Below are 27200 nucleotides of genomic sequence, written 5' to 3'. Positions count from 1 at the left end.
CTTCCTCATACTCTTGTGTAATTTAGGCAAAAAGTAGATGGTGGGCATGACCGGGAACTTCGGGTGTAGATACTTGCACATATCATCCTCCAGTAGTCCCTTGTCTTTATATGTATTGAGCAAGTCAAAAAGTTTCATATTCATACCTGCAGTGGGATCTTCTTCCAATTTAACATAGCAGGAATGATCATTAAGTTGTCTTGCCGCCTCCTTCATGTAATTCACACGGTTCATCAACACAATATTCTTCGTACCTTTGTCTAAAGGTTTAATGATGCAATCTGGTAATGTACTGAGATGTTTTCGAACACTCTGTTCATGATGGGTAAGATTACCGTTGTGGCTCCATTTAGTCTTTCTGATATATATATATGCAATTATAAAAACCAACTGAATACTTAATGGATACAACCCAAAGTATAACCTTATTAAGAATCGCAATTAGCAGTTCACGGTGAGTCAAACCTATAACACATTCAGAACGCAATCAGCTATTCCTGGGGAGTAAAACCAGGTTACATATACCTTTTGAATACATACAGTAATTCAAGGGTAGTAGACCCAGTCAGTCATGTAGTGACACTCGGTTAAGAAATCACTTAGTAAACCCACCCTGTTACCAGGATACTTTTCTGAATAGTGGAATACAAATGCATGGAACAGTATGTACCTAGAACTACATTTTTAGGATAACCTTCAGTTTTAACAGGTGATTAAGACTGAATGTTGTAATAAATGTTTAAATGTGCTTTTTAGATAAGTGAAACACAGATTACGGTAAGCAATAACTCTTTACACTATTTTAGGATTGCACAAAGCAGACCAAGGTCAGTAAAACCCACAGTACACTTATTCAGAACGGCACACAGCTATTCAAGGTAGATAACACCTAAGGCAGACTTATTCTAGACAAGCTATACAGCAGGTCAGGGGAAGCAAAACTCAGTTGGTGAACTTACACACTTATATTTTAAAGAAATAGTTCGGTGAAGCCACCCGCATTGGATCCAATTCACAGGTAAGTAAAATAACACTATATACTTGTAGGAATGGCCAAATACTTTGTAATGTAAGTAGGAACTTTTGTAACTGTTCATTTTTCAGAGGGACAGTTAATACAACTCGTACATCAGTAGCAGACTTTCAACACTTGAAACAGTTCAAGGTAAAGGCCTGACCTTGCAAGTCCTTCCCTTATCTTGCAGCATGATTTTTTCCTCAGTGGCAGAAAAGGGACCCTAGTGGTCTAGAGGCCAGCTTTTGGCAGGGTCAGTATGGGCAAAGAATACTGAACAGTCAAAGTTCCGGAGGATGTCTCTTCAAACAAGTAAATACTTCAGAGTTGCAGAAAGGACTTCAGAGAAGACACCCTAAAGTAATTCCAGCATTCAGCCTGGTTGAACTGGAGAGAACTCTCAATCCCATGAATCACCCCCAAAGCTTCACAGGAATCACACAAGGCTTAAAGTAAGTAATACCATAGCCAACAGTACCTCAGCACATAAGTGGTTGCAGCAGGAAGTTTTCAGGATCTGCAACTGAAAACCCAGTACTTGAATTCCTTGTCGTGGTGATGACAAAAAGACCACTAGTAGGGAATTTGCAGCAAGGATCAACAGGAAAGGCTCCAGGCAAGAGTTTCTTCGAGGCTGGTCATGGCTCTGTGGTTTTGCCATCCTTTTCAAGAGCCAGGAGAAGACTGAATATCGCTGGTCAGATTCTTGTCGCTAATCTGGTCCAGCACTCTGGTAAGGGGACTTCAAGGACCCAAATCAAGTCTCTGGAGGTCTAGCAGGATGGCACCAAAGTTCCAGAGTCGGAATTCGGAAGACTGTGCACTGCACAATGGTTGGAGGTACTGGGGTATTGCAGCCGAGCAAGGTCGTAGTATGCCATGGGTTGGCTCAAAATGCAGGTGTTCTTGAGACTAGTGGATCTCACCAGCCTCTGGGTAGTGGGTGATTGGAAGGAAGGGTTACAGCAGGCCTTCGTTACACAGCAGGCTCTCCGGTCGCTGGAAATGGCTCCAGCAGTCTTCTCTTTATCTTCCTCTTCGAGTTCAGCATCAGTGGTCGATTTGTCAGCAGCTGGGAGTTGGTTCCTTTCAGGCAAGGTGGAAGACAAAGGGCTGCTGAGTTTTGGACTCCTCCCTCACTTCCTGCCTTTTGAGACACTCTGGAGCCTGGGTGGGTAATCCAAAGGACTTCCGCCGAAGACAAATCGTTCACTAAGGTCGTTCCCACCTAGAACGGCAGGGGAAGACCTTAGAAACAGCAAGCACACAAGAAATGGCCAAAAAGGACCCACCATTGTAGCAAAATTGTGGCCCTTCTGTGCATTACCAAGGATGAATTAACAGCCTGCAAGTAATAGTGACTAACACTCATAAAAGTAGTTACACTGCAACCAGCCATTAAAGTAAACTTGCAATTGTAACATTTTACCAATTAATTTTACATTGCATCTCCCAGCACTCAACATAAGGTAGGGTGTGCTTACTACTTGGAACAGTAGTTCCCCCAATCATATGAAAGAAATTGAAAGGGGAGTCCAAAGGGGCAACCCAGCCTAAACCCAAACGTTGTAGGAAACTAGAACTTGAACCATACACTATGGCGAGACATAAAAAGGTCAACTATAAAAAGTGTAAAAGACAAGGTGAGAGGGTAAAAAGACTCCCCTTCACATAGGGACAAGGTAAAAATAGTTCCCAAGTCCAAGCAAAAAAGTTCTGGGGTTGACAGTATATATGAAAATCTTACCTAACAAAGAACTGATTCTACCAGGCTCTTTGCATAGTGTGAATTTACCTTTATAGTGCTTTGAGAGTTTAAGATCTCAAGCTGACACCCAACCCCCACCGAGTCCGTTTCACACAGTGGTTTTGTAGGCTCGCACTTGAGTGCATCCAGACATGGAGCGCAGTTCACCAGCATATACAATTTTAGAATCATTTTCTTATGCCAAACCTCACAAAAGGAACTATGGCAATCAATCTTTATGAAAATTGGAGTTGCTGTATATAAATGTAGCCATGGAAGAAATGTAAGCTTTTTAAAGCTTGTAATAAACAGAAATCTCAACGAGAAGCGAAGGATACATTAATTGGTTGGTCTCCAACAGAGTAGTCAAGGAATTATAATTCTACTTGGTAAACCCAGCACAAAGAATCCAGTCTTAAAATCATTAAAAAAAATTACACTCATTCATGTGCTGTACAATTCAATTTTCAGAGATACAGTGCTGAAACCTTTCCCCCAAGGCTCTCGTGATGTTACACTAATATATGAAGGTATTGTGACAAATCTCATGATGTCGTCCCTGCTGCCCGAGGGGGAAGACTCTTTGCATGAGGCCAGGGAAGTGAGGCTGCTACCCGATAGACCCCCAGAGGAGTGCGGGGAGGGAGGTAATTCACTGGGTGAATCTCAAGGGGAGGGATTCCACCTCTTGGATACAGTGAGGCTACAAGAAGCCAACACTGTACAACACACATTCATCCACCTTTCTTTCCTCATCTTCTTTGCTTCCCCGGATCCTATATGTTCCTCCATGTATGTTATAGCAGTGGCATTACTTCTGGGACGAGGAAGATCGGGACCAACTCCACTGAGTCATCTTTCAAGTACTGTGATGAAGAAGATACACAGAGCCCTAACCAACCTCCCAAGAAAACCAGAGCGAACAGTCTAGTTATCCAGTCACAAGTAGCTTAAAGATGCAAGAGGGACTAATGCTGTTGTCAGTCCCTCTTCTGAGGCACAACAAGCAGAGATCCTTGCCCGCACCAGGATTAACTGAGCCTGCAGCTGCTGACCAAGACAAAACAGGGAGAGTTCCAGAGTACCTACCTGTTTCGCCAAAGTGCAATGTGTCAAGAACGAGCAAGACAGAAGGCCCGGACGCAGGAGAGTGCCACACTATGCAAGCGAGCAGGTATGCGCTGCACCACAGAAGAGTTACAGAGCTGCGTGAACCAGCACGAGACTAGAGAACAGCTGCAAGAAGATGAAAAAAGTCCCTAGAAGAAGGCAAAGGAGCGGGTGCCCCGAAAGAATGTACGAGGGCTGCTCAGGGACCTCTGGGACACTTGAGAACCCTTTGTGAAGGGGTCTGGGACCCACACTTAAAAAGCCTGAACAAAGGAGTCTGGGACCCACAGATGAGGTCACTATAAGGGAGTCTGGGATCCAGGAATGAGAAGCCTAAGAAGGGGTCTGGGACCCACATTTGAGAAAGAAAGACTCTGGCAGGGGGGTACACCAGGGCTATCCAGTAAATTATCAAAGGAAGCTTGAGAAATGCCTGGGGAAGGGAGACATTCCACCAACTATATTGACTTACCATGAAAAGCCTGAGAAACGCCTGGGGAACAGGGACATAATTGGGGGGGGGGGGGGTGGGTCGCACCTGCGACCCCAAAGATCTCCCATGCTACCCCTAAAAAACAACAAAAAAAACAAACACACTTCAAAGAACAATTTGAATCTCCTGGGCTTTGGCCAGTGCCATGTGGTTCTTTGTTTCTGGAGAGGAAGGCTTTCTTTTTCAGGCATCTTAAAAAAAACAGGGGGTTCCACAAGTGTAACATTTTGCACCAGACCTGCAGATGAAGTGGCCTGTTGCATCTCACTTATCAGTTTAATGGTGTCCACTACAGAGTGTGATTTGCTTTCGGACTTTGAGAACGTTCATACGTGTAATTGCTCATTTTACGATAGCCGTAAGAGAGCTCAGTTGGTTGAGTGCTCGCTGCTGCGATGTGTCGATGATCTGCAGGTTACAGGTTCGAATCCAGGCAAGGTCAATTCAGCTTTTCATCCTTCTGAGGTTGATAAACAAGTACCAACACAGGTTGGGTGATATTGTATGTATATTTGTTCTATATAAAGCGCTTAAGCATAAGTTCTATATAATAACACATTATCATTTGGCTTTGGATATCTGCTTGGATTCACAGTTATTTGGTAATATGGGCCTATACACACTGATTGACGATCCATATGGTGATCCATTCTTGTATGAAATGTATATAACATAACGGTGATATTGTAACCATATAGTTCGTAGTGTACTTAGGAACAATGCTATGTGATGCTGCTTTCTGTTTCGTCAAGGCGTGAAACGCAATCTTCCATCTCTTTCCGTGATGTAACTTCTGGGATGGGGTCAAATGACATCACTTCTGGTGAGGTCAGAGGTCAATAGTCATGTGATGTCACTTCCGCTACCCCTGGCATTTTGATGGAATTACGTCCCTGCAGGGGAATGGAGCCATTCCTCATACTTTGCAAACCGTACTGTCCAGAAGGGAGTATTCTTCTGGACCCTGAAGAGAAATCAATTTTGGTTTTTTAAATAAGTGTTAGGGTTAGAAGTAGGATTTTGTCACAGGGACTTGTTAGTTAGTTATGGACATTCTGCATTTCCTTCGTTTTGAGGAAGGGAAATCCCTCTTGGATTTAGGGTTGGATAGGTTTCTTTCTTTTGGTATAACATAGAAGTCCTTGCCCAAAAACATGTCTCCTGTGTGTGCGTCACTCTCCTCCTTCCACACCCTCACAGTATGTGGAGTCGTCCCTAAGAAGCACTGCAGAGGAAGTGCTAATCAAGGACAAACCCAGATACCTGTAGCATAGCAAGAAGCGTAAGGTGAGCCGTAACGAAAGTGAGCGAGGCAGAGATTTCACTGCATGAAGAGAATAATTACTTGTTTGTGCTCTGGCCAATAGGCATTACACATCTGTATAAAACTAAGGGAGTAGGCAGGCAGGGTTGAGAGCCTCTATAAGGATATGGCACTTGTCCCATTTCAGCCCCTGAATGTGAAGGGCAACCATAGTATGAGTAAGAGAATTCGCAAGAGTGCACTATGCATATTCCATGTTAAAGTTAGGGAGCACACCTGGTGTACTGTTTGCTGTCTTCATGAACCTCCATCTCTTGACCCTTGAATTCATTTAACTCCTTTCGTATGGCTGCCTGCAGAAAGAAAAGAAAAATCTGTTAATACCTGGGATGTTAGGTTTCCCAGTGTAGGTCTCATTCTGGAGATTGAGTCCCCTCTGTAGAGCAACACATATCAGATGAGGTGGGAGGGGGCTGAGTGACTCGAACAGAGAGAAACATTAAGGGGAAAATTGAAGAGGTCTTGTGCACAATGAGAGGCTTATGGGAAGGCTTGGAATAGCGATGTTGTTGGGACTTCTGTGGCTATGCGAAGGGTATGGGTAGAAGGGCTGTAGCGGGAAATGCTTTAAAGTATTTTCTGGATAGAAGGAAAGTGATCTTAGTACATGCGATTTTAAGAGCTGGGTGCTATGCTGGGGTCATGAGAAGGATTCGGCAGAGGCGTAATGACTACAAGGGCAGATGATTATGGGAGGGAGGCAAAACAAATACCAATAAAAAGACATGTATAAATGGAAAATGACATGGGGATGTACATGATAGGAAATCTCAGATTAGAGTAAGAAAAGGTATGAACTGAGGAAGGAAAGTGGATTCTAGTGGCAGACAATTCTAGGAGGGGAGTTATGAAGGCCTAAGAGACATGTGAAGAGAGGAGGCAAGTGTTCATGGGGGAACATGATGGGAAAGAGGAGAACTGGAGACACCCATAAAAGCATCTACATGGAAAAGATAACGTTTGGGAAGAGCAACTGGAGAGGTGAATGGGAAAGGTTTAGATTTAGAAGGGAAGGTGGTTTATGAATATCAGTGAAAGTATGTTTGGGAGGTGTAGACCAGCAAGACGGGGGAACCACAGGCTTTGCTCCTCCTACCTTATCACTTGGCGTCAACTTAGTCCATGGTTTGTCTGCTCTGCGGTCGTAATCCTGTGCGTCAGTCACCTCAACATATTCATGGAACCTCAGGATTTTTCGAGCTTGTAGTTCTGCCACTGTGGGCCTCTGACTTAGCTGATTAATGAGAGGAGAGAAGATCTCAGACAGTTGTTTCATTCCTAAACAGCCCTTTTGTATTACTGCCTAGCTGTATCTGCCTGGCAAGGCGCATTTTCTCATTGGTGCCTTCTTTGTTTCGAGCCCACCATGAAGGGTCGGAGAGCCGAACAGCTTGAAGGGGATGGCCGGCAGTGGAGATGCACATAGGCTGAAGAAAGGCAGTAGAGAATACGTGGTGGTTAAAGAGGGTGCAAGCCCCCTGACCAAAGAGGATTTCTGTGGAGTGGGTGAAGAGGGAGGAGAAGAAGGAGGCCGATATGCACAACCAACAAAGGTGGGATGAGCAGGCGGTGGAGATCTCAAAGACCACCCCCAAAGAGATAAATAGGGTGGGTAGGTCTCATGAGGCAGGGACAGGCAAACAGTCCACATGCATCCTCCCAAACTTTGGTGGATGTACCCAGAAGAGTAGGCTTGGTTTTATGTTTATTATTAGACAAGGCAAATGTTGCAAGCCTGGACTCTGAAAAACTAACTGGCTATGCTGAATGTTTCAATACAATACCTAAACAAAGTATGATGAGGATATAAAAGGCCTGCTATAAGTATACAAAGAATGCCTTTACAGGGTCTTTTCACCTGCTTTGATGGCAAATATCCAGTCTTGAAAGTTTACCCATGACTCAATATTGGTCATACCTTCCGCGTTAGCCGGCGTTTAATCTCGCGCTTCTCAGCCTGGCGATCAGCTTCATTTTTAGCTAAAAATAAAAAAGGTGAAGAATACATGTTACTTATTTGCCAAGAGCTCTTTATAGCACCCTCTGCCACACACTGCAACAAAAAGACATACGAAAAATCACAACCATTTTCTGCATTTTGTGCACCAAGCTTCCCTTCAATGGCGTAGATACTACCCTTCAAACCGCTTGGCTTGATGGAAAAAGACCTACATCAGGAGTCCTTATGACCACCACAAACATTCCCTCACTACAGGCAGAAATCAATCATACACATCCACTGGTCGCACAGTTCCACTTCACTTCAGAACTAATGCAGATCATACTGTAAATATGGGGTTGCAACGTCCTCAATCCAACAGAAACTAATGTCTACGTGATTGATATTAAGAAAGGGGTCTTTCCATATTATTAAATTAGGCCTTCTTTCGGCATTACTAAAGAGGCCAAGGACTGTCAAGCATGCGGCAAAGTAAACTAGCGGCACACATTAAACATTGTAGCAAGAAGTAGGCCTCAGCCATTTTAGTTTAGTGCCTCTGCCATTTTGAATTAAGCTTCGTCTTTACCACCTTGCAGAGAGCCTTCAGCCTGCTGAATATGTGGAAGGATGGGCAGGTAGCACAAAATTCACCTATTATTCTAAGAGTTGGGCATCTGGTACACGTATAAGATCCTTCCGAGGGAGGCGAGCACAGTGTGAAATCGCGGGTTTTGGCCTTGACATACGCAAACATGAATGCTATAGCAACAGAGCAGGATGCTTTAATGTGGGAGAGCTGCAGTGTGGGGAGTGACGCAGGATGCCAAGTTATCTGGTCTCACGGACAAGAATGGCCTTGCATTACATTTTTTGCTGAGGATGGCAGATTTCTCTCTTCTTGCTGACAGCACATAATTCAGTCACTTGCTGGGATGCTAACCAGTGGGGGTGAGGAAATGTATTAACCTATTACCAAAGGGCAATAATGTTTTATATAGGATGAAGTCAATAGGATGCTTGGAATGTAGTTACAAATAATGTTGCGATCATACGTGAATATATTCTGATTTTGTTTTTTTTTCTTTAAATACTGACTAATGTGGGCATGGAGAGTGCACAGCTTTTCAGTCGTATGCGACTGACTGATCTCTCCTGGCCGTTATCTCTACTGCAATAACCGGCAAAGTGGGTTGACAACAACAGGACAGTCACCAGCCAGTAGCCACAACATAGGGGCAAAGAGAAGTGTCTAGCATGAGTGCCAAACCAAGGACGATGCTGTTGCTGCAGTGTTTGACAGGCAGGTTCATAAGTTCAGTAATGATTTTGCCTGCATTTTCCCAATAATTTACCATAGAAGGAAAGCAAATTGGCGCTTATTTTCTATGGATAGATTGTTAACATGCTCCACTTGCCACTGACAGAATCAGAGCAAATATCAACAATGTGTTTTAAAGAAACACATTTATATTATTTCAAGACACAATATGTTATGTCGATTGGCATCTGTAAATCACGCCATGCATCCACTACTCTCATTGAACAGGAGGTATTTGCAGCCTTAACAATTATGTTGGTACTGTATGGAGCAAGCATGGGCGGAGTCGGTGGACTGGGAGCGGTTAGCTCCGATGTGTCAGTGACGTGCAAGAAAATGTGAGCCCTGGCACTTATTTTCTTACAAGCTAAGCACTCGCCCTAAACATGACAGCATGCAACTTTCCCATTGTGAACAGGAGACTACAGACCAAGCTCCAAAAAGCTTGAAAAAAAACTCAGCTAAAGCACGGTTGCCTGGAAAACACTTGCAAACTACAGTCTGAAATACCCTGACTCCGAACACGAGACCTGATAACGGACTCTAAGTAAAGTGCCTCAAAATACCTGCACTGTCAACATTATTCAGAACAACAGCCTCCCTTATCTCCAAAAAAGAAAAACTGGAATGTTAAACCTTGCCACAAACCTCCATCGGAGTTGCAGCGTCTTGGAAAACTCTTCAACACAAGGACCTTTAAGCACACAAACAAAAGAGCCTGATGCACAATCATCACCAAACAAAATAATCTAAAGCGGCCACCTGAAAGTAAATAGTAGCTTCAGACCATTCTTTGAAAAACAGACCAACCACAAATCGTCACCTTGCAGCCCATATAAGCCACATATGTAGAATTGTGTGGCATTTGTTCTGTAATATAAGATGCTTCTCTGCATTTCATGCAGAGTATTGCACTAAAAATAAATAGGTCCCAACCGGATGGAACATATACATTTCCATACAAGAAAAATCACCATTGGTGCACAAAAACAAGAGTTCAATCTGGTACAGGGAGGTTCCTCAAAATATGTTCTTACATAAAGTGTCCACTGGGACAGGACCTGCAAAGAATAGAGTATTACATACGTGACAGAGGAAGAGTATTACAAATAGCCTTGCATGGTAAAGGTGTTTTAAAATCTATGCACGCTGAAAAAGGCACATGTCTGGATGGGCAAATCAGTGGATTAGTGTTAGCAGAGTAGCACAAATTGCCAGACTCTACTTAAATTGGGTCATGAACAAGTACTTTTCAAGTACATTCCTACCATACGCTCCCCTAGATAAAAGGGAGCACTGCTATGATACTCACGCTGGAGGATATTTCTTTGTTCCAGTTCTTCCACAGTTGGCCTCTGACTCAGTCGCCTACGAACAAAAGAACAATGAGCCGAGGCTACACAAAGGGCTGGAAAAACGTCAGTTGTCTTATTTGGGTAGAGCATGGGCAACACAACCATCAGATTATTCAGAGAACTTCTGGAGACATCACTTCAAGTCAACATCCCTGAAAGGTGCCCCTGCCACTTCAAGCCCTGGGCCTCAACCCTGAAAAGTACACATTTTTTCACGCTCAGAACCCCTGATGGATGCAAATCAATCCAGAAAAAAACCCCTTATGATAACAGCTTGATAGTTTCACTCAGAGGTTTACACCTTGGAATGAGAGCGCTTGATGACTTACAAATTAAATTACATACTAGAATTGAAATGCGTTGGCACAAATGTCAGATGTTGAGGGAGATGTGTGCCTTGAGGTCCCAGAAGAACAGAGTGGCAGAAGTAAACAGATGACAGGGAACTTGCCTGGATGTGTAGTAGAAATGTAAAGCCGAGACTTGTAGGCCTTCGGCCATAGAGGAGAGACTCCGTGCCAGAGATGTCTCAGCAAATGGTGGGCAGAGTGGTAGATGTGGAGAAAAGTGACTGGAAATTGTGTGGAGGACTGGGAGTAGAAGTAGATCAGCGTTAAATGATGTAGACCAGTGCGAATGCAAAGGAGGGCATGGAAGTTAAGTCGCACATACCTGTTGAGTGCAGTGCCGATTTGCTGCTTAAACTCTGTCCACTCTTCCTTGCTCTTACTTGGCAGTAGATTGGTCTCCTGCGGCTCCTCAGAGGCCGGCACGCTGTTAAACTTCATCGCAAGTGTGTCTTTCCTCTTCACTTTATTAGCTAAAGAACCTTTTGAGGAAAGATGCAAAGGCAGGATGTTAAAATATGAAATTTAGAGAAATTAATGATACAATGCACCAACCAAAATGCTAGATTTAACTGGACGTTTCAGAATATAGTGTAATTTTGCCAAAACACGGCTTGCCAGGGAAGGGATTGGTAAAAGCTAATTTCAATTATACAAAATACAAAATAACATTCAACTCCCATTACCCAAAATTAGATGCAATCGCCACTAGGGATTGGAGCCATTAACTCATACTAGAAATGACAGACGCACAAGTTTGCTTCCATTGCCCCAAAGGGAACCTTTCAAAAATACAGTGAGAACGATTATTCATATGTACATTGCTGTGCTCTAGTTATGCTACAGATATTTGACCAGACACACTGTTGAAAGAGAGAAAGCCTTCAGATGTAAATACTTGAGATAACTTGTGGCTGTTATTCTGGACATCCGAGGGACAGCTATGAAACTAGAGAGTTACTGGCAGGGCATGGGGTGGGCAGGGAGAATCTGCCACATCTGAAAGTCTCCCCATGAGGAGTCCGCCAATTCAGGCAGATCAAGTCTTTCATCTGTGCTGCTGAGCTCAAAGGCAGGTGGGGTTGCAGGTGACAGCCGGACTCTGCATTGCTAGGGAACTACAGTGCAAATGCTAGTCAGTCAACTTGCCCATTTAGTGATCGGTAGAGAAAATCTGAGGAGTGTGTTTAGAGGTAAAGGGTATTGCAGTACAAGAGCTCAAACAGGGAGCAAGGCACTGAAGTGGAACAAAGACCTCAACGCTGCAGACATGACTGGCAGGACAGCGCAGGGGTTCGGCTCTGAACATAAACAAGGACTTCAAGTCACCTCTCGGGTCAGACTAATAGCGGCCACAACCTAGTGGCTGGTGCACAGCAGTTTTACACAGCACGAGTGTTTAGAAAGATTTTTCAGAACCAGCCTTGTGAGAGGGCCAAGAGAGGCCACCCTAGTTGATTATCACAAGCACACTACCTACACATATGTACACAGTTGGTAAGTTTATCGTGAGATAACACCCCCTTTACTGCTTACAGTTTATCTTTCTTTGATTTGAACTGCATTTACTGTGTAGGATGCGGCAAGTCTTAAAATTCTGCTTAGAACAAGCTTTGGTAAATGATGAAACAAAACACAAATACACACTGAAAAAAGACAGTTCGATGCCAGATAATATAAAACAAAATAGTTGAAAATGTGGTTTGAGAACTCAGATGTTCCATAGGGCTTTTTCTGCTCTTGGTCCGGTTGCAAGGGCCAACGGGCAACCTGTGCAGTGCTGAAGTTGGCTTCGAAATTGGTTATGGCTAGACTGCGCGCCTCGCTCAGATGGGATGTTAGACTTGGTGCAGTCCAACTGGTGTGGGACTACACAAGACATCTCTTGGTAATAGGGAACCCACCTTTTAATATAGGGCTGTGTTAGGGAGAATTCTCATAAATGTGCTAATTCCCTTTACCTTAGAGACCCCCAGCAACTGCTGGATTTTAAAGACTTGATTTTTTTACCTGGAAAGAGTGTGAGCCTTTTTTCCCACTCATGTATTTTGATGCGTGCTTTACACTTGTGTTCTTTGATTATGGAGTTTTAGAGCACTCCATAGGCATAACCCTTTCATGTGTGTTACACAGCACCCTCAGTGCAGTGACACAGGGATGTCTTTTAGACTTCCGAAAGGTTTACATAACTGCTCTGGGATAAACTACTGTTGCCCAGAGAATGTAAAGTGAAATTGACTTTACTAGTCTTTCCAAATTCCTAGTCCCAGCACACATCTTACAATGGAGTGCTGGAGGGGTTACATAGCATCTCTGTGTCCAAATATTCATGTAGCAGTCAAATGCTACCCTTTCCTATTGAAAAGGCTGGCGGCAGTGGTTTTACAACGAACTACCATGATGTTTCCCGACCGCGAACACCAGTAGCTAAAAGAAAAATCACAGGAGCCATGTTTTTCAAGATGGCGCCTTAAGCCCCTTTGTTTAAACGGGGCCTGGTCTTCATTCGCCATTTCTTTTTGGAACGGTCCTTCTAGAGTTTGTATCTTCGCGCCAAACCAGGTTTCGTCTCTTTGTTCGTGTGCCTTTGGCGGGCTTCAGGACTGTAGACCGCCTCGGGCATCCGAGTGTCTGGGGTGGGCAGGAAGTGAGGGAGGTGCCCATAACTCCCTGTGCTTAGTCTCCTAGGAGACCCAAATGCACTCTGGCGTGATTGGTTGGCTGACTGTCCGCCAAGGACAGTCAGCCTGCTTGGTGAGTGACAGCTAGGCTGGAATGAAAGGGAGAGAACTGTTTAAAAGGCAAGTCTCTTGGACTGGAAAGCAGAGTCGACCACTGGAACCAAAGAACAGAAGAGCTGGAAGAGGACAGCTGCTGCAATTCCTGGACCATTGGTTTGCCTGGTGAAGCCCTGCTGCAGGTCTGAATCGCCAAAGCTCCTTTCGACAGAGAAGCCCTTCAAGGATGACTTCTCCCTTTGAGTTGGTGGGTGTTAGGCAGAAGCCAGTGCAGTTCCCTCTGGGACCACTGCAAAAGATTTAAGACTACAGGTGTTTGGCAGTAAACCCACTTGGTAGCAGTCTGTACCACACAGATTCACTTGGTAGCTGTGGCTGAGCAGTCAGACCTCCCTCAAGAAGAGTTAGGCAGTATATAGAGTATTCACAATAGGTCAAAAGAACACAGTAGAACAAGTAAACACTGACCAGAGCTTGTTGTAAAAGATATCATTATTTATTTAAAACCACATCTAGAAAAACACACAGGCACTAATAGTAAGCAATTCAAAAACACGGTCACTAAAAGATATACACTCCCTTAAAAGAATATTAGACAATTCTTTAGTAAAGCCCCACTTATTTTCAGACAGCGGTGAGCGCTTAACGCAGATGGCACTCTAATAATTTGTTTTAAAAGGGAGAGAAAAGCAGAGTATAAATTGAAACAGATCTGAACACCTGAACACCGACATAGGCAAATTAGGAGATCTAGACGCTATGTCGGATAGGTTCATAAATTCTTTTAAAACAGTAACCAATAAGCTTGCCCCCATCAAAAATAAAATGAAGAAAACTGATTATAATAATAACTGGCTCTCTAACGAGTTATCAGAATTAAAATCTAAGAAAAATAAACTTTACCACACTTGGAGAAAGGATAAATCCGCTAGTAATTTGAAAATGTACAAAAGTAGTGCTGTTCATTTCCAAAAAGAGGTTATAACAGCCAAAAAGGAGGTACTAAATGAGAGGATCATTAATGCCAAATCAGACTAAGGAATTATTTAAAATATTAAAAGAACAAACACACGTGCCAGGACCTACACCAGCCCCGATTATTAAGAATAAGGCCTGGTGCACAGAAATTCAGTCAGCAATGTCGACTAAATTGGATAAGATTAGAGAAACTATACAGATTAAAAAAGGTTCTCTGAACATATTAGATCAGCAGGAGAAGATCACACACCTCCTAGTTAAAGACAAAAATCAACCTTTATTCAGATTTTTGCCTATATATGAAGAGGAATTGGCAAAAACTATCAATCAACTCAAGAGCACAAGTTGTAAAGGCGATCCATGTTCTGCAATTATAATTAAGGAATGCCTACCCACCATAATACCAGCTCTCACAAAATTTGTCAATGCTTCATTTGAGTCGAGGGTAGTGCCTGCTAATCTGAAAAATGCATGGATCACACCTCTACTAAAAAAGTCTAATCTCTGCCCACTCACCCCGTCGAACTATAGGCCCATTACTAACACCACCTTTCTTTTGAAAATACTGGACCGGGTGGCATATAATCAGATCTCCACATTCCTGGAACAGAATTAAATTCTGCATAATTATCAATCAGGATTCCGCGCCAATCATGGCACGGAAACACCACTCCTAGCCCTTAAATCACATCTTATTCAGGGCATGGATAAGGGTCAGATTGCCTTACTGATGATCTTGGATCTTTCGGCGGCTTTTGACCTGGTGGACCATTCGATCTTGTCCACCAGGCTAAGAGAAAATCCGTTCTTTTCGGAAGAGGCCATCCTTTCTAAAGGATAGGCAAATTAGAGTTACCAGTGAATTGGCAGAAGCAGATCCAATGTTATTGTTGTTTGGAGTTCCACAGGGAGCTTGCGTGTCACCATGTTTCTATAACATCTTCATGATCCCCTTCTTTCAGATGCTGGAGGAGGAAGGGATCATGTTTGCCAACTACGCGGATGACACAATGCATCCTACCTATCTCAGGAACCTACCAAAAGGACGTAGCTCTCATTAATGCAATATACCTAAAAATTCAAGATTGGATGGTATCCAATGGCCTTGCCCTAAACAGTGCCAAAACTGAACTTCTGTTGGTGGGCTCGCCAAGTAAATTGGATAAATTAGGAGCAGAATATAAGAACATCAACCCGGACAATTGAGCTATCAAAATCTTGTCCAAAGTTAAGACCTTGGGCGTATGCCTGGATAGACACCTAAATATGAAGGCTCAGGTGAACAGTCTTGTTTCATCAGCCTCATATTTCCTCAAACTTTTTCGCCATCTTCGTCCATTTATTTCTGAAAAAAATTCAGAATCATTGGCTAGAGCCATCATTGGATCAAAACTAGTTTATGGATGCAGTCTTTTGGTGGGTATCCCTCAGACCGAGATTCATCATCTTCAGGTGATTCAAAATGGGGCTGTGAGAGTAGTTAAGGGCTTAAGTAAGAGAGATCATGTAGCAGAGGCCAGAAGGAGCCTTCATTGGTTGCCGGTTAGAGAAAGAATTCAGTTTAGACTTCTGCTCATTACCCAGAAATGCATTGTAGGTCCAATGCCATCATATCTGAAGGAAGCCTTAATCGTGAAGGACAAGGGAAGGTCACTTAGATCAGATAACTCTAATACACTCAGTGTACCCCGGCATAAGACCAACAAAACAAGGCAGGGGTCTTTTGAAGTTGCAGCACCCATTGCTTGGAATGCCCTTCCAACCTCAATAAGAACGTTGGTCTCAACAGAACTTTTTAAAAAGAAATTGAAAACATTGCTTTTCGCCTAAACCCGCCCAGAGGGACAATGGACAGACAATAGTTTAGCTGTTTTTGTGGCCTGTTTCATGTTTGTATGTCTGCGCCCATCAGCCTTTGGGTACCAGGTGCGCGTTACAAATGACTTAATGTAACATAACACTTTGTTTAAGAACACAATAAGAGAGGAAGGCAAAGTAAAACCGTGAGTTTAGAGTTCAGTAGGCCGGATCCACTTTAAGAGGATGAAAACGAAATGTGTCCAAGGTCACACGGTTGCAGTGCACAAGAGTCTTGCAAAGGTTCAAAAAGAGTTGGACCAAAAGAAAGACCAGTTAGAAGGTCAAGGCCAGCCCAGTCCAGAAGGTTAAGGGGTTATTACCTTGTAGCAATCTTTAGAAAGGGAGGCCTGGCGGACACGGTACCTTAAAGTGGTGAGAATACTCCAGCGGGGGCAGTTGTTCCTGGCAGCGGATGCAAGTCAGTGCTTTGTCCGGAGGAAGAGAATCTCGTCGGGGAGGAAGACAGGAGTCCGTTGCACTGCCAGGGAAGAAACCAGCCGCAGAGTTCTCAGGTAAAAGGAGCGGTCCTTTTATTCACGGTCCAGTGGTGAGTGGCTATCCCGTTGCCGGGGTGATTGGCACGGGCAATTCGACCACAAGACGGCCTTGGATGTGAAGAGAAGGTAAACTGGTTGTGCCCACCAGTCAGGGGAAGAAGCCTCTCCAGTCGGGAGATCTCGGTCGTCGGGAAGTGGTGAGTCAGTTCCGCAGGGCTCCATTGGTGGTGTCGTCGTGGTAGGTCGGCTCAGCTTCTCCCTCGTCGGATTCCCAGGTACTGTGGCGACTTCTGAAGTTCGTCCCCAAAGCCCTGCTTTTATGCAGCACACCCCCATTCACTCAGCCTAGCTGTCAATCAAACATGCTAAGTGGTGAGCCGGCCGGCTCACCACTTGGGCCAATCACACAAAAGTGCGACTTGAGTTACCAAGGTAACTCAGTCCAGGGTGCCTAAACCCCCTCCCACACCACCTGTGGTACCCAGACAGAGTGGCACCACTTTTGGAGGCTTCTGTGGAGAAGCCCGCCAAAAAGTGGAACAAAGGGCTCAACTTGGGTTGGAGTCACAGAAGAGAACACAAACGCCATTTTAGAATCGAGTCCTGGCAAAAAATACCAACCTGCGAATTAATATTAAATAAATAAACCGGCGGCATGTTCGAGGCTATGAGAATTAAATTAATGTTGGTAGCCTTGAACAATGGGAAAATCCCATAGGGAAATATTCGCGGTCGAATATAAAAAGTAGTATCCACTGCCACCAGCCAAAACTCGATCAGGGGGGACGGAGACGTGCCCCCTCGACTAACAGACCCCGGGGCAATAGAATTGCCCCGACCAGTACGTCCACAATATGGTGGTTTGTACTGGTTTCTGTTAATAATTTGGGACTAGTAAAACCAATGGTGAATGGTGACTTTACATGCCCTGGGAGACAGTAGTCAGTCCCAGTGTATGGAGTCTATGGTGGGGTGTCACTATGACACCCCTGTTACACTGCACGGAGGGTGCTGTGTAACACACATAGTAAAAACACATGCGACCCTATGGAGTAAAGGACCCCATAGCCCATAAAACACATTAACAGTCAAAGGAACACCATAAATCATGTCTAAGAGTGGGAGAAAGATTGTCTCACTCTTGGCACGAGAAAAAAAACAAACTCCAGAAATCCAGCAAAGCTGCTGGGGGACTCAATAGGTTAGGAAATTCAGCCTAAAGAGAGAATTCTCCCTAACAGTGGGACCAATCCTAGATGCCATTCTCAAGGCTGGTTAGGATTAACCAGGGAAGAAGGAAACCAGCTTATGTGCTTGAATCTACAGCTACTGGAACTGTAGTGACTCAATTTTGTCCACGTTTACTGACGATACCGTGCAGTGCAGGAGTCCCCCGACGTCCTCCCTCTTGTCCCCACGACTGAGGCTCAGGAACAGCGAGATCTGCATGAACTGCCAGGAACCACGACTTCAGATGCATTTGTTTCTTCATACTAAGGTACTGTGCCAACCCGATTGAGAGAACTCCACTCTCGCAGTGAAAGTTCGTGAAACTTTCCCATCTTGCAGGCCTAATCAGGTTGTGACCCAACATAGGATTCTTTTTCGCCTAAACTACTTCTGAGAACTTTTGCAAATACTTTACCTAGGCCTATTGACTTGAATTGAACTCTTCTGGTGAACTGAAACTATTTGCACTAACAAGTACATGTGATCTATTCTACTTACCGTATGCCTTTTTGCTCACTTCTAAGTAACTGAACTGCCATTTGGCTCCTATTTCAGGGGAGCTCAAACGGTCTCAAAATCTTAGAGTTTTGTATTGCAGTGTATTGGTATATAATCTTAAATTGTCTCCTTCTAGTGAAATGTTTGCTAAATGATTGTGTAAATAAATTATTAAGTGTTTTACCAAGAACCCTTGAGTTTAAGTGTCTACTTGAACCACTGTGATTGAAAGTCCTCTGTGTAATTACTTGTACTGCTCACATGCCCTCTTGAGATTAGCCTGGCTGCTCAGCTCGCTACCACAAAACTGTGTAGTACAGACTTATACCAAAGGTTGGTTTTTGCTTACACCTGTAGTCCTAATTGTATGTGGTGGTCCCAGAAGATACTGCATGCACTTCTGCCTAACAGCCTGTACTACACAAGTTGGTAGTGTGACTGAGCCGCCTCTTAATTTAAGAGGGGTTATGTGAGCTGTAGTGCTGTGCAATGAAACCAGTAAATACAGGTATCCAAGTAAACACTTACAAACTTTATATAATAAGTATGTATTTATACACAAAGATATTTAAAGCATTCTTTAAAAAGCAGTAATTAGTTATAACAGTAATCCCAAGTTACGATTCAATTCGAAAAGTGAACAATAAAGCAGGCGAGTAATTCATTTGTATGTTACACATGTTCAATCACCCGGAGGCGACGTTATTTGAGGTTGGTATAGTATTTATATAGTATTACCTTTGCAATATTGTGTTTTAAAGGAAGGAAAGGTTAGGATTAGATCAGAACAGACTAACAGTTGGATTCTCCCAAAGGGAAGCAGGAAGTCTATTATCCCAGCATTAAAGTGTTCAACATTTAAAACCTGTGAGTGCTGTGAGTGAACAAGTACCTCTTAAACCAATAGGTTCAGAAGGAGGCATTTAGGGAGGCAGACGTCCAAAGTCAATGGGCAAAGTCGTTCTGATGCTCTTCTTCTTAGAAGAATGTTCTTAAATAGTCAGTGTTCGAAAGGAAAATCAGTGCAACTTAATGAGTCACCTTTAGAAAGCACAAGTTGTAAGGCCAACGCGGGTAAGTTGATGTCAAGTTAGTGTAGGGTTAGAATCGCACTCCCAAAGATAGGAAGCACCCCAAATGGCAAAAGGATAAAATATCTCAAGCCCCACAGTACCTTGAAAATGAAAAAAGTGTTCCAGCTGTTTGCCTTCGCGATGCAATGCTGTAGGCCCTTGTTCCTGGTCCTTGGTCGTGGTGACGAAAGGGAGGATGTCTGGCGGGTTCCTGCAGCAGCACTCGAGAGCGACTCGGCAGCAATGGATCTGTCAATTCATCGCCTCTGTGGTTTTGGCGCCTTTCTCAACACCAACGGAGGAGGAAAAGCTCTGGTTAGGATTTCCTTGATCTCGCAGCCCTGCACTCTGGTGTGGGGACTCTGAATGTGGATTTTGTGCTTCTGTAGGGTCCTCTGGATGCCCACCAAGATCTGGCCTGATTCGGACTTTGGAAGACAATGCACTCACAAGTGGTCAAGGTACGCCGGGTATTGGGATTCTGCAGCCTTGGAAAGTCACAGCAAGTCAGGGTTTGCGCCATAATAGAGTTTGTCTCAAGGCTAGTTGGTCCCAACAGCTTAAGGGAGGAAGTCATCCTTTATGGGTCTTCTCTGTCAATTTGAAAACCAGGTCGGCACAGCTGCAGGGCGGTCCAGGAGGGTGTTGCTGGCGTCTTCCCTCATCTGCTTTGGATGTTATCCTTCAGGGGCCGACTCTGCTCTTAGTCCAAAAATTAATTCGCTTTTTATGCAAGTTACCATTCATTCACAGCCCTAGGCTGTCAATCACACAGCAGAGTGGCTATCCTCCACAACAGCAAGCCAATGGAACTTGTTTCACTCAGGCATACCTAGTGACCAAGGACACAGAAGTTTTGGGACCCTCCCTCACTTCAAACCTTTCCAGACACACTGGAGCCTGGGCGGGCTTCAGGGCTGAAGCCCGCCAAAGGCAATTCACACAAAGGATTTAAACTTGATGCAAACAGAGTAAAAACCTAGAAGAAAGTAACAAACAAGAAATGGTGAAAATGGTTATCCTTGGTTATCCACTGCAGCAGAGTTATCAGCCTGCAGATACAGGTCACTAGGTACTAAAAAAGAAACCACTGCCAGAGTCAGAAAACACATGAGTGAGAAAAAGATGCCACTCACTCAGGAGTAAAAATGTTAAAGCCCCGAACCCCAGCAAAAGAGCTGGAGGTCTCTAGGGTTAAAGGGAATGGCACAGAAATGAAAATTCTCCCCAATATGGGACCATTCTGAAGATCTTCTGGCAGGACTACCAGGCAATTCAGGACAGCAGCTACAACAGGTCCCACAATTGGGGCATCAAGTCCCACAATGAGTGGGGACCTCCAGGACGTATCTAAGACAAGCAGCAGTGAAGTTCACCCAGATTAGGGGGTGGCAGGTTAGACACATGGCTGCGAAAAAAGCCTCAGCCCCAGGAGGACCTCTCTTCATGGACGAGAGAAGCAGGAGGGATGATCTTAGGCTGCAAGCAGACAACTTGCAGTGTTCCCAAGCTCTAACGCAGGACAACAACAAATGCACTGGTTAGGCTTTTTGCCAAACAGGATGGCCCTGGGATGCATCTCGTGCAAGGCTGTAGACTATCTGGTCCCACCAGTTCGAGGGCTGAAGCACAGACTAGGGCCTTCCTGAAGAGTTGCACATTGCGCTATGGTCACAGAGGAAGGGCTTCACCACGTCCCATCACAGCACAGGCACATAGTGACATTTCATAGAGAAGGCAGGCAACAGAAGCTGCCATGGTTACCCTGACACTGAATCAGGCCACTTAAAAGGAGATGGGCCAAGCAGTCTTGATATGGAACACTTGAGATTGTTGATCCCAGTGTCCTGGGAGAGCACTGGGGAGGATGGTGAAACTCTGCTGCGGACAATGTAATGGATTACAGATGCATTCTTAATATTTAATTTTCAGAAGCGGCCAGTGGAATTATCCAGCGGGGAACATCATGATGTTTAACTGCTCTAGGGAAATTTAGGGCGGCTCTGTGCTGGGCAATGTTGGGAAAATGAATGCTTCCACTCCAGATCTCGTCCAACTTAGACTGTCACTGTTTGTAAAACAGCTGTTGTATACGATTTGTTGGTTTCCTCAACCAGACAATTTCTGTATTTTCATATAGGCACTATTCAATTAACCTTTTTGATACGGACTTGTGACACTCATTTGGTTGATTTAACATGTTGCTACATTCGGATGCCGTTTCCACATATCAGTTTGTGTAGTTGTCATTTTTGGGATGATGCTTAGGCTTTTATGCTATATGTGCCCGCTGTGAAAGAGCACAAATTACTTCCATTATTGCACGGTAAATACGGTTATGGAAATGTGCCTTGTTTGCATGTGTTTAGCAATGTGCTGCTTATTAGTTTTGGTAAAAGTGGGCATGGGTTGAGATACGATGGGGCACGTGTGACCGCTGAGTGCCGACAACGTTCTGGTCAGGAGGTTTTCATGGTGTTGTCTAGACCTGGTCAGATACTGCTTGTTGCATGTCTGCCTGATGAAGTGGAGGAGATATTGGTTTTGAAGAAAAAAAAAAGGAGGTTTGGCATTTTTCCTCCTGAGTGAGTGTTGATGTGTGTGTGCCAATACTGACATGTGTGTCTGATGTCCTGAGCGAGCAGGAAGGGATAGTGAATGTATGATCTGCTCGTATGTTTCAATGAAGTCAAATGGAAGCGGACTACCTGGATGGTGGAGATACCAGTGAGCTGTAAATCTGCACTTAATTGGTTTCTTAATCGGTCTGTGGAAATGAAGAAATAAACCTATTTTACAAGTGTAATAAAGTCAGGGTTCTGTTCAGGTCTGAGGGCATCAAATGGACTCAGCATCCTACGAAATTCAGCCTACCATCGTCATCAGAGCACTGCGGCCAAGGTTGGAGTCAAAGAGATCACCCTTCCCCCATCCATTTCCATACTAAAGTTAATTTACCAGCTGTGTTAGACTCTGCCAACACAAACACTTAGGAGCATTAGGCTGGAAAACAATCAGCTGAAGTATCCCATTGCGGGACCACTGTATACCAACAGAGACCCTTGCAGATATCTAGATGTATTTACTAAGAGCCTTAGTTCCCAGTGACCCACTGGGGTCCTAAATGCCAAACGGGAGTTAGCAGCATCAGACTGGAGTGGCAGAGCAAACCTGAGGGTGCCATATGCCAGACAGGACCTATGTGGGAAGGTGCCAATAAAGAAACGCCTGGGAGGCAAGAACATTAGAGACAGTCTGAGCGGGGCAGAGAGGAGCCAGTTCCGCACAGAGACAGGACTTTGGCCTGACGTTAAGTTGGCAATCAAGGATTTTGTAGCCTCGGACCAAGCAAGCCACTGCAGAGGAAGTGGAGGCAGTGGTCAGGGGAAGAGAATGACTGCCTATTAGGAGAGCAGAACATGTACAGACGTTGTGCTGCAATGCCCAAATAGAATAAATAAAGTAGAAGCGTCCAATGTGGTAACAATGCAACTTCTTGGTTCATTTGCTTTTGTGAAATGGACTAAAGATTACTAGATGTAGGCAGCTTTATTCAATTGGATATAAAGAGATGAAACAATAAGTTGTCACAAGGAACCCAATTGTCATGTTCAGGATTTTTCTTTAACTAATGCACCTGCTGAATCTCAATTAAACATACTGGATGCATGAACTGAATACCAATGATTGTAAAAGATAGCCGAGACATAAAAAGGTTACAACATAGCACATTTGGAGCCCTTCTGTCCACCCTAAACCCAATACAAACTCCTCCAATCTCTCTGCATATGGGACATGAAAAAAGTTGCTAGAATTGCTAGGTATGATTGTTTGCAGTACCCTTCGGGAGACTACAGCAACCGTGACCTCCTGGCAACAGGAACCCATCCTATAGAACAAGTCTGTACTACACAGGTTGGTAGTGTGGCTCAGAAGCCAGGCTTATCTCAAGAGCGGACAATGTGAGCAGTAGGGTTTTTACACAGATTCACAGTGACAAGTAATCAAATAAATTCTTACACTCAAACACTAAAGGTTTCTTGATTGAACAATTATTAATTTATTTAACAGTCAGTTGAATAAGCCTTCTTCAGAAGGGAACAATATATAAGTAACACAAAATACACTTCAAAATACACACTCTTAGTTTCTCTAAATCAGCAAGTACCCATTTGGGATGGCACACAGATGTTTCCTACACCCCGAGCTGAATTAAATAACTAGGACACTGTTGACATTAATATATCACTGGTACATTTAGAGCAATACTGTGTTGGTGTCAAAGAAAAGGGTTTGGGAATAAAACAAAGGTTAAACAAATAGCAGGTAAGTACTTTTGAACCCCCAATGCAAAGTAAATTAACCCTTTCCTGGAGGAGAGGTAAAGCACAAAGTCAGAAGTAAGAAAAGGCTTTCAGCTAGCCAGGCCAGCCAATGTTAATTGTAGGTGAGCTGAAGCACTTCTTGCAGTTAAGTAAAAGTTTTGCACAATGTTTTAGAAGTCTTTGTAGAAAAATAGAATCACTGAATGGCCAAAAGCTGGGAGGCTTGTGAGGGGCAAAGCTGCAAGGAACTCTGCGAGGGCAACCAAGACAAGTCTCAACTGAGAACAAGCAAGGCTACACAAGAGGTAAGCGACCCCCCCCTTAGTTTTATAGTACCTTTGGTTAGAAGAAATGGTTTCAGCTGGCTTCTGTTCCTGTGCACGTCTGCAGATCCTGTTGTTCCTGGTCCTCAGTCATGGGGACAAGAGGGAGGATGTCTAGGGACTCCTGCACTACAATGCGAAGGTGGGCGGCAGCAAAGGGCAAACTTCAATTCAGCTGCACTTCGAGGTTTCAGGTCCTTGCATCTATAGCAATTAGCACCCCAGCGGTCTCTCGGATACCACTCTGGACTTTCATCACATCTGGGGTCCACCACTATGAAGTGGCTCAGGCTTTGTCAGTCCTGCTTCCTGGGAGTCCGGAGGATCTTCCTGGAGCTCGGGTCTGACTTAAAGACACTGACACGATTCTGGTGTTCCTCTCCCTGGCACTTCGGTTCCTGCATCAGCAGTGGAAGTACAGCCAGCTTTGCGAGTATTTCCAGAGGACCTCGTCTTGGGGTTCATTGGTCTCACCAACCCAAGGGGAGAAGTTGTCCTTTGCAGGTTTTCTCTAGTCTAGGCGAATTTGGAGCTTCAGCACAGCAGCAGGGCTTCATCGGGCAAACCAATGGTCCAGGAGTTGCAGCAGCCGTCTCTTCCAAGTTCTTCTTCGATTCCTTCGTCCATTGGTCCATTGGTCGACTCTGCCAAAAATCCTCGCCTTTTATGCAGGTTTCTCCCATTCATTCGCAGCCTAGTTGTCAATCACACAGCAGGGTGCCTGTTCTCTGAAAACAGCCCGCCTGCCATTCACCCTGGAGTGCATTCCTGTAACCAAGGAGACTAAGTACAGGAGTTTCTGGCACCTCCCTCACTTCCTGTCCCTGCCAGATACGCTGGAGCCAGAGGCGGGCTTCACTCAGGAATCCAACCAAAGACAAAACGAACAAAGGGACAAAACCTGGTTTGGCGTGCAAAGTAATCTCAAGAGGGACCTTTACAACAAGAAATGGCGAAAAAAGAAGACTAGGGCTCTTTTGACAAAATGGGCAAGCATGGGTGCCTTACTGCAGCTGCTATTGCAGACCACGGTAAGAACACAATGGTAGGAAAAAGTAAACCACTGCCACCAGCCATTAATTGTAGAAAGGGTAACATATCAATGTTACATGAGAAACTAGACAAAGGGGATACTAAGTAACCCCTCGAGCACCCTATTGTAAGATAGTGTGTGCTGGGTCTAGGAAGTTAGAAAATGTAAGTAAAGTCAATTTCACTTTACTGCTCTTGGAAACAGTAGTTTCACTAAGTGAAGGCATTTAAACCTTTGGGAAATATAAGACTTCCCTGTGTCACTGCACTGAAGTTGCTTTGTGTCACAATGTAAAGATGATACCTATGGAGTTTGTCAGACTCCAAAGTTCCAAGAAACAGTCTAAATCACAGAAAAATACGAGAGAGTGAGAAAAGGGTCTCACTAACTCCATGTTAGAAATTTAAAGTCCTAAAGTCCAGCAAAAAGACCTGGGGGTCTCTAAGATAGAAGGGAATTAGCACATGTCTGAGGATTCTCCCCAACACATGTCATTTCAATAGGGACACTGCTTTTAAGAGGGCTTATTTTACAAATGGAGGGTGAGGGGCTCACAGGTATTTAGTGTCGTTGGTATGGTACCACATAAGGTAAACACACTGCGGTTAATCTTATTCAGATGATAATTAAGGACAGGTGTAGGTACTCAGCATTCCATACAGCATGCAGAGGATGTTCATGTCATTGCTTCTTCCACTAATTGGCTCATGTGAAAGGGTCATGTTAAGGGGCTGCACAAACGCTCCTTATCCCCTCCCCCACCCCTCCAACAACCCAGCCATCAGCCCCAGACCTGGCCAGATCTCCCGCTACTCTGCCAGGTGATCCCAAGAGATTACAGCGACCCGAAAGCACCAGACTCCTTGGACACCTTGGATAGCTAATAGTTCCTGGGAAGCAGCTCAATTCAAAGAAACTTAGAGGTACCACCATTTATTTATTGACATGGTTAAAATGAATTCAACCTTTCAATTTTGATGTTTTTACAACATATCCATCATGTAACTTTTTTTTCATCCTTATAGGTCAAAATCAGCAAATCACTTTTTTAACAATTTAAAAAAAAGTTTAAGTTAACAAAATTGAATTAACGTAAAGGAACAAGAAATAATGAACAAACAGATGGCTATGTAAAGAAATAATACACCATGTACAATTGTTAATCAATAGGAAGCAGGTTTATGCGAGAAATGTGCAATCAGACAAACCACCATATCAACTGAAATACAATCAGTTATAAAGCAAGTGGTTGGTACAAAATAGAATCAATTCATATTAAAGCTACTCCATAAAGGGCGAGATATTGATTCTTTGTCTTTCAGCATATTAATCATCTGTATTCAATGCTTCCAAAAATCTGGTTGTGGCCATTCTACCAGTTATTCGAGTAGAGGTGCATATAAATATCCACAGAGAAGTGGAGTCCAGTATTCTAAAATCTTTAAAACAAGGTTTAAGATAAGTGCACCGTTGGTCTCTAAGCATGCAACATTCAGTAATCAGATGTTGTAAGGTCTCAACACACTCATCAATTTTGCAAAACCTACATCTTTTGGCATTTTTGTCATTGAGGCCTCGCCTGGCTAGTATTTCGTTAGTTGGCCAAAGATTGAATCTAAATCTGATGTATGAATTCCTGAATTTAGGGCTTTTAATGGAGGTAGTCTGCTGTAGTGCGCAATCTTTTGGTGCCAAACGGATTAAGTTTAAAATCAAGAGACAAATTGCATTTTTGCTGGGTTTCTATCCAGTCATGTTGATGTGACTTGAGTTTAGCTCTCACTGGATTGTTTAATAGAAGGTCTATAGTGATATCTGCGTGGACTAAGATGGCCAAGGCTGTCGATCGCCATGAAGTGGCAAATTTGCAAGTGGAGTTTAGCATGAAAGTTGCTAGGGTCCCAAGTAGTGCTTTGTTACTTAGTTCGATCAAGAATTTCCTAAAAAGAGCAAAGACTTTCCATGCATAGTTGGCTTTCAGGGATATTAGGCCC

At 43.9% G+C, this 27200-nt stretch overlaps 1 protein-coding gene across 4 annotated transcripts in view; it reads right to left on the bottom strand.

Moving 5' to 3' along the window:
• PHACTR4 (phosphatase and actin regulator 4) overlaps nucleotides 1-27200 on the bottom strand; it is an 858314-nt gene that overhangs the window by 21090 nt on the left and 810024 nt on the right. For all 4 annotated transcript variants that reach the window (XM_069622940.1, XM_069622942.1, XM_069622941.1 and 1 more), the window contains 5 exons: nucleotides 10977-11133; nucleotides 10262-10317; nucleotides 7608-7669; nucleotides 6786-6923; nucleotides 5906-5982 (listed from right to left, as the gene is read on the bottom strand). In XM_069622940.1, coding sequence (XP_069479041.1) covers nucleotides 5906-5982; nucleotides 6786-6923; nucleotides 7608-7669; nucleotides 10262-10317; nucleotides 10977-11133 — 490 coding nt within the window. The remainder of the gene's footprint in view (nucleotides 1-5905; nucleotides 5983-6785; nucleotides 6924-7607; nucleotides 7670-10261; nucleotides 10318-10976; nucleotides 11134-27200) is intronic.

Source organism: Ambystoma mexicanum, chromosome 11, assembly GCF_040938575.1.
Source record: "Ambystoma mexicanum isolate Mex_15411 chromosome 11, UKY_AmexF1_1, whole genome shotgun sequence".
Taxonomy (NCBI): Eukaryota; Metazoa; Chordata; class Amphibia; order Caudata; family Ambystomatidae; genus Ambystoma; species Ambystoma mexicanum.
This window is presented reverse-complemented; position numbering and strand designations above follow the sequence as displayed.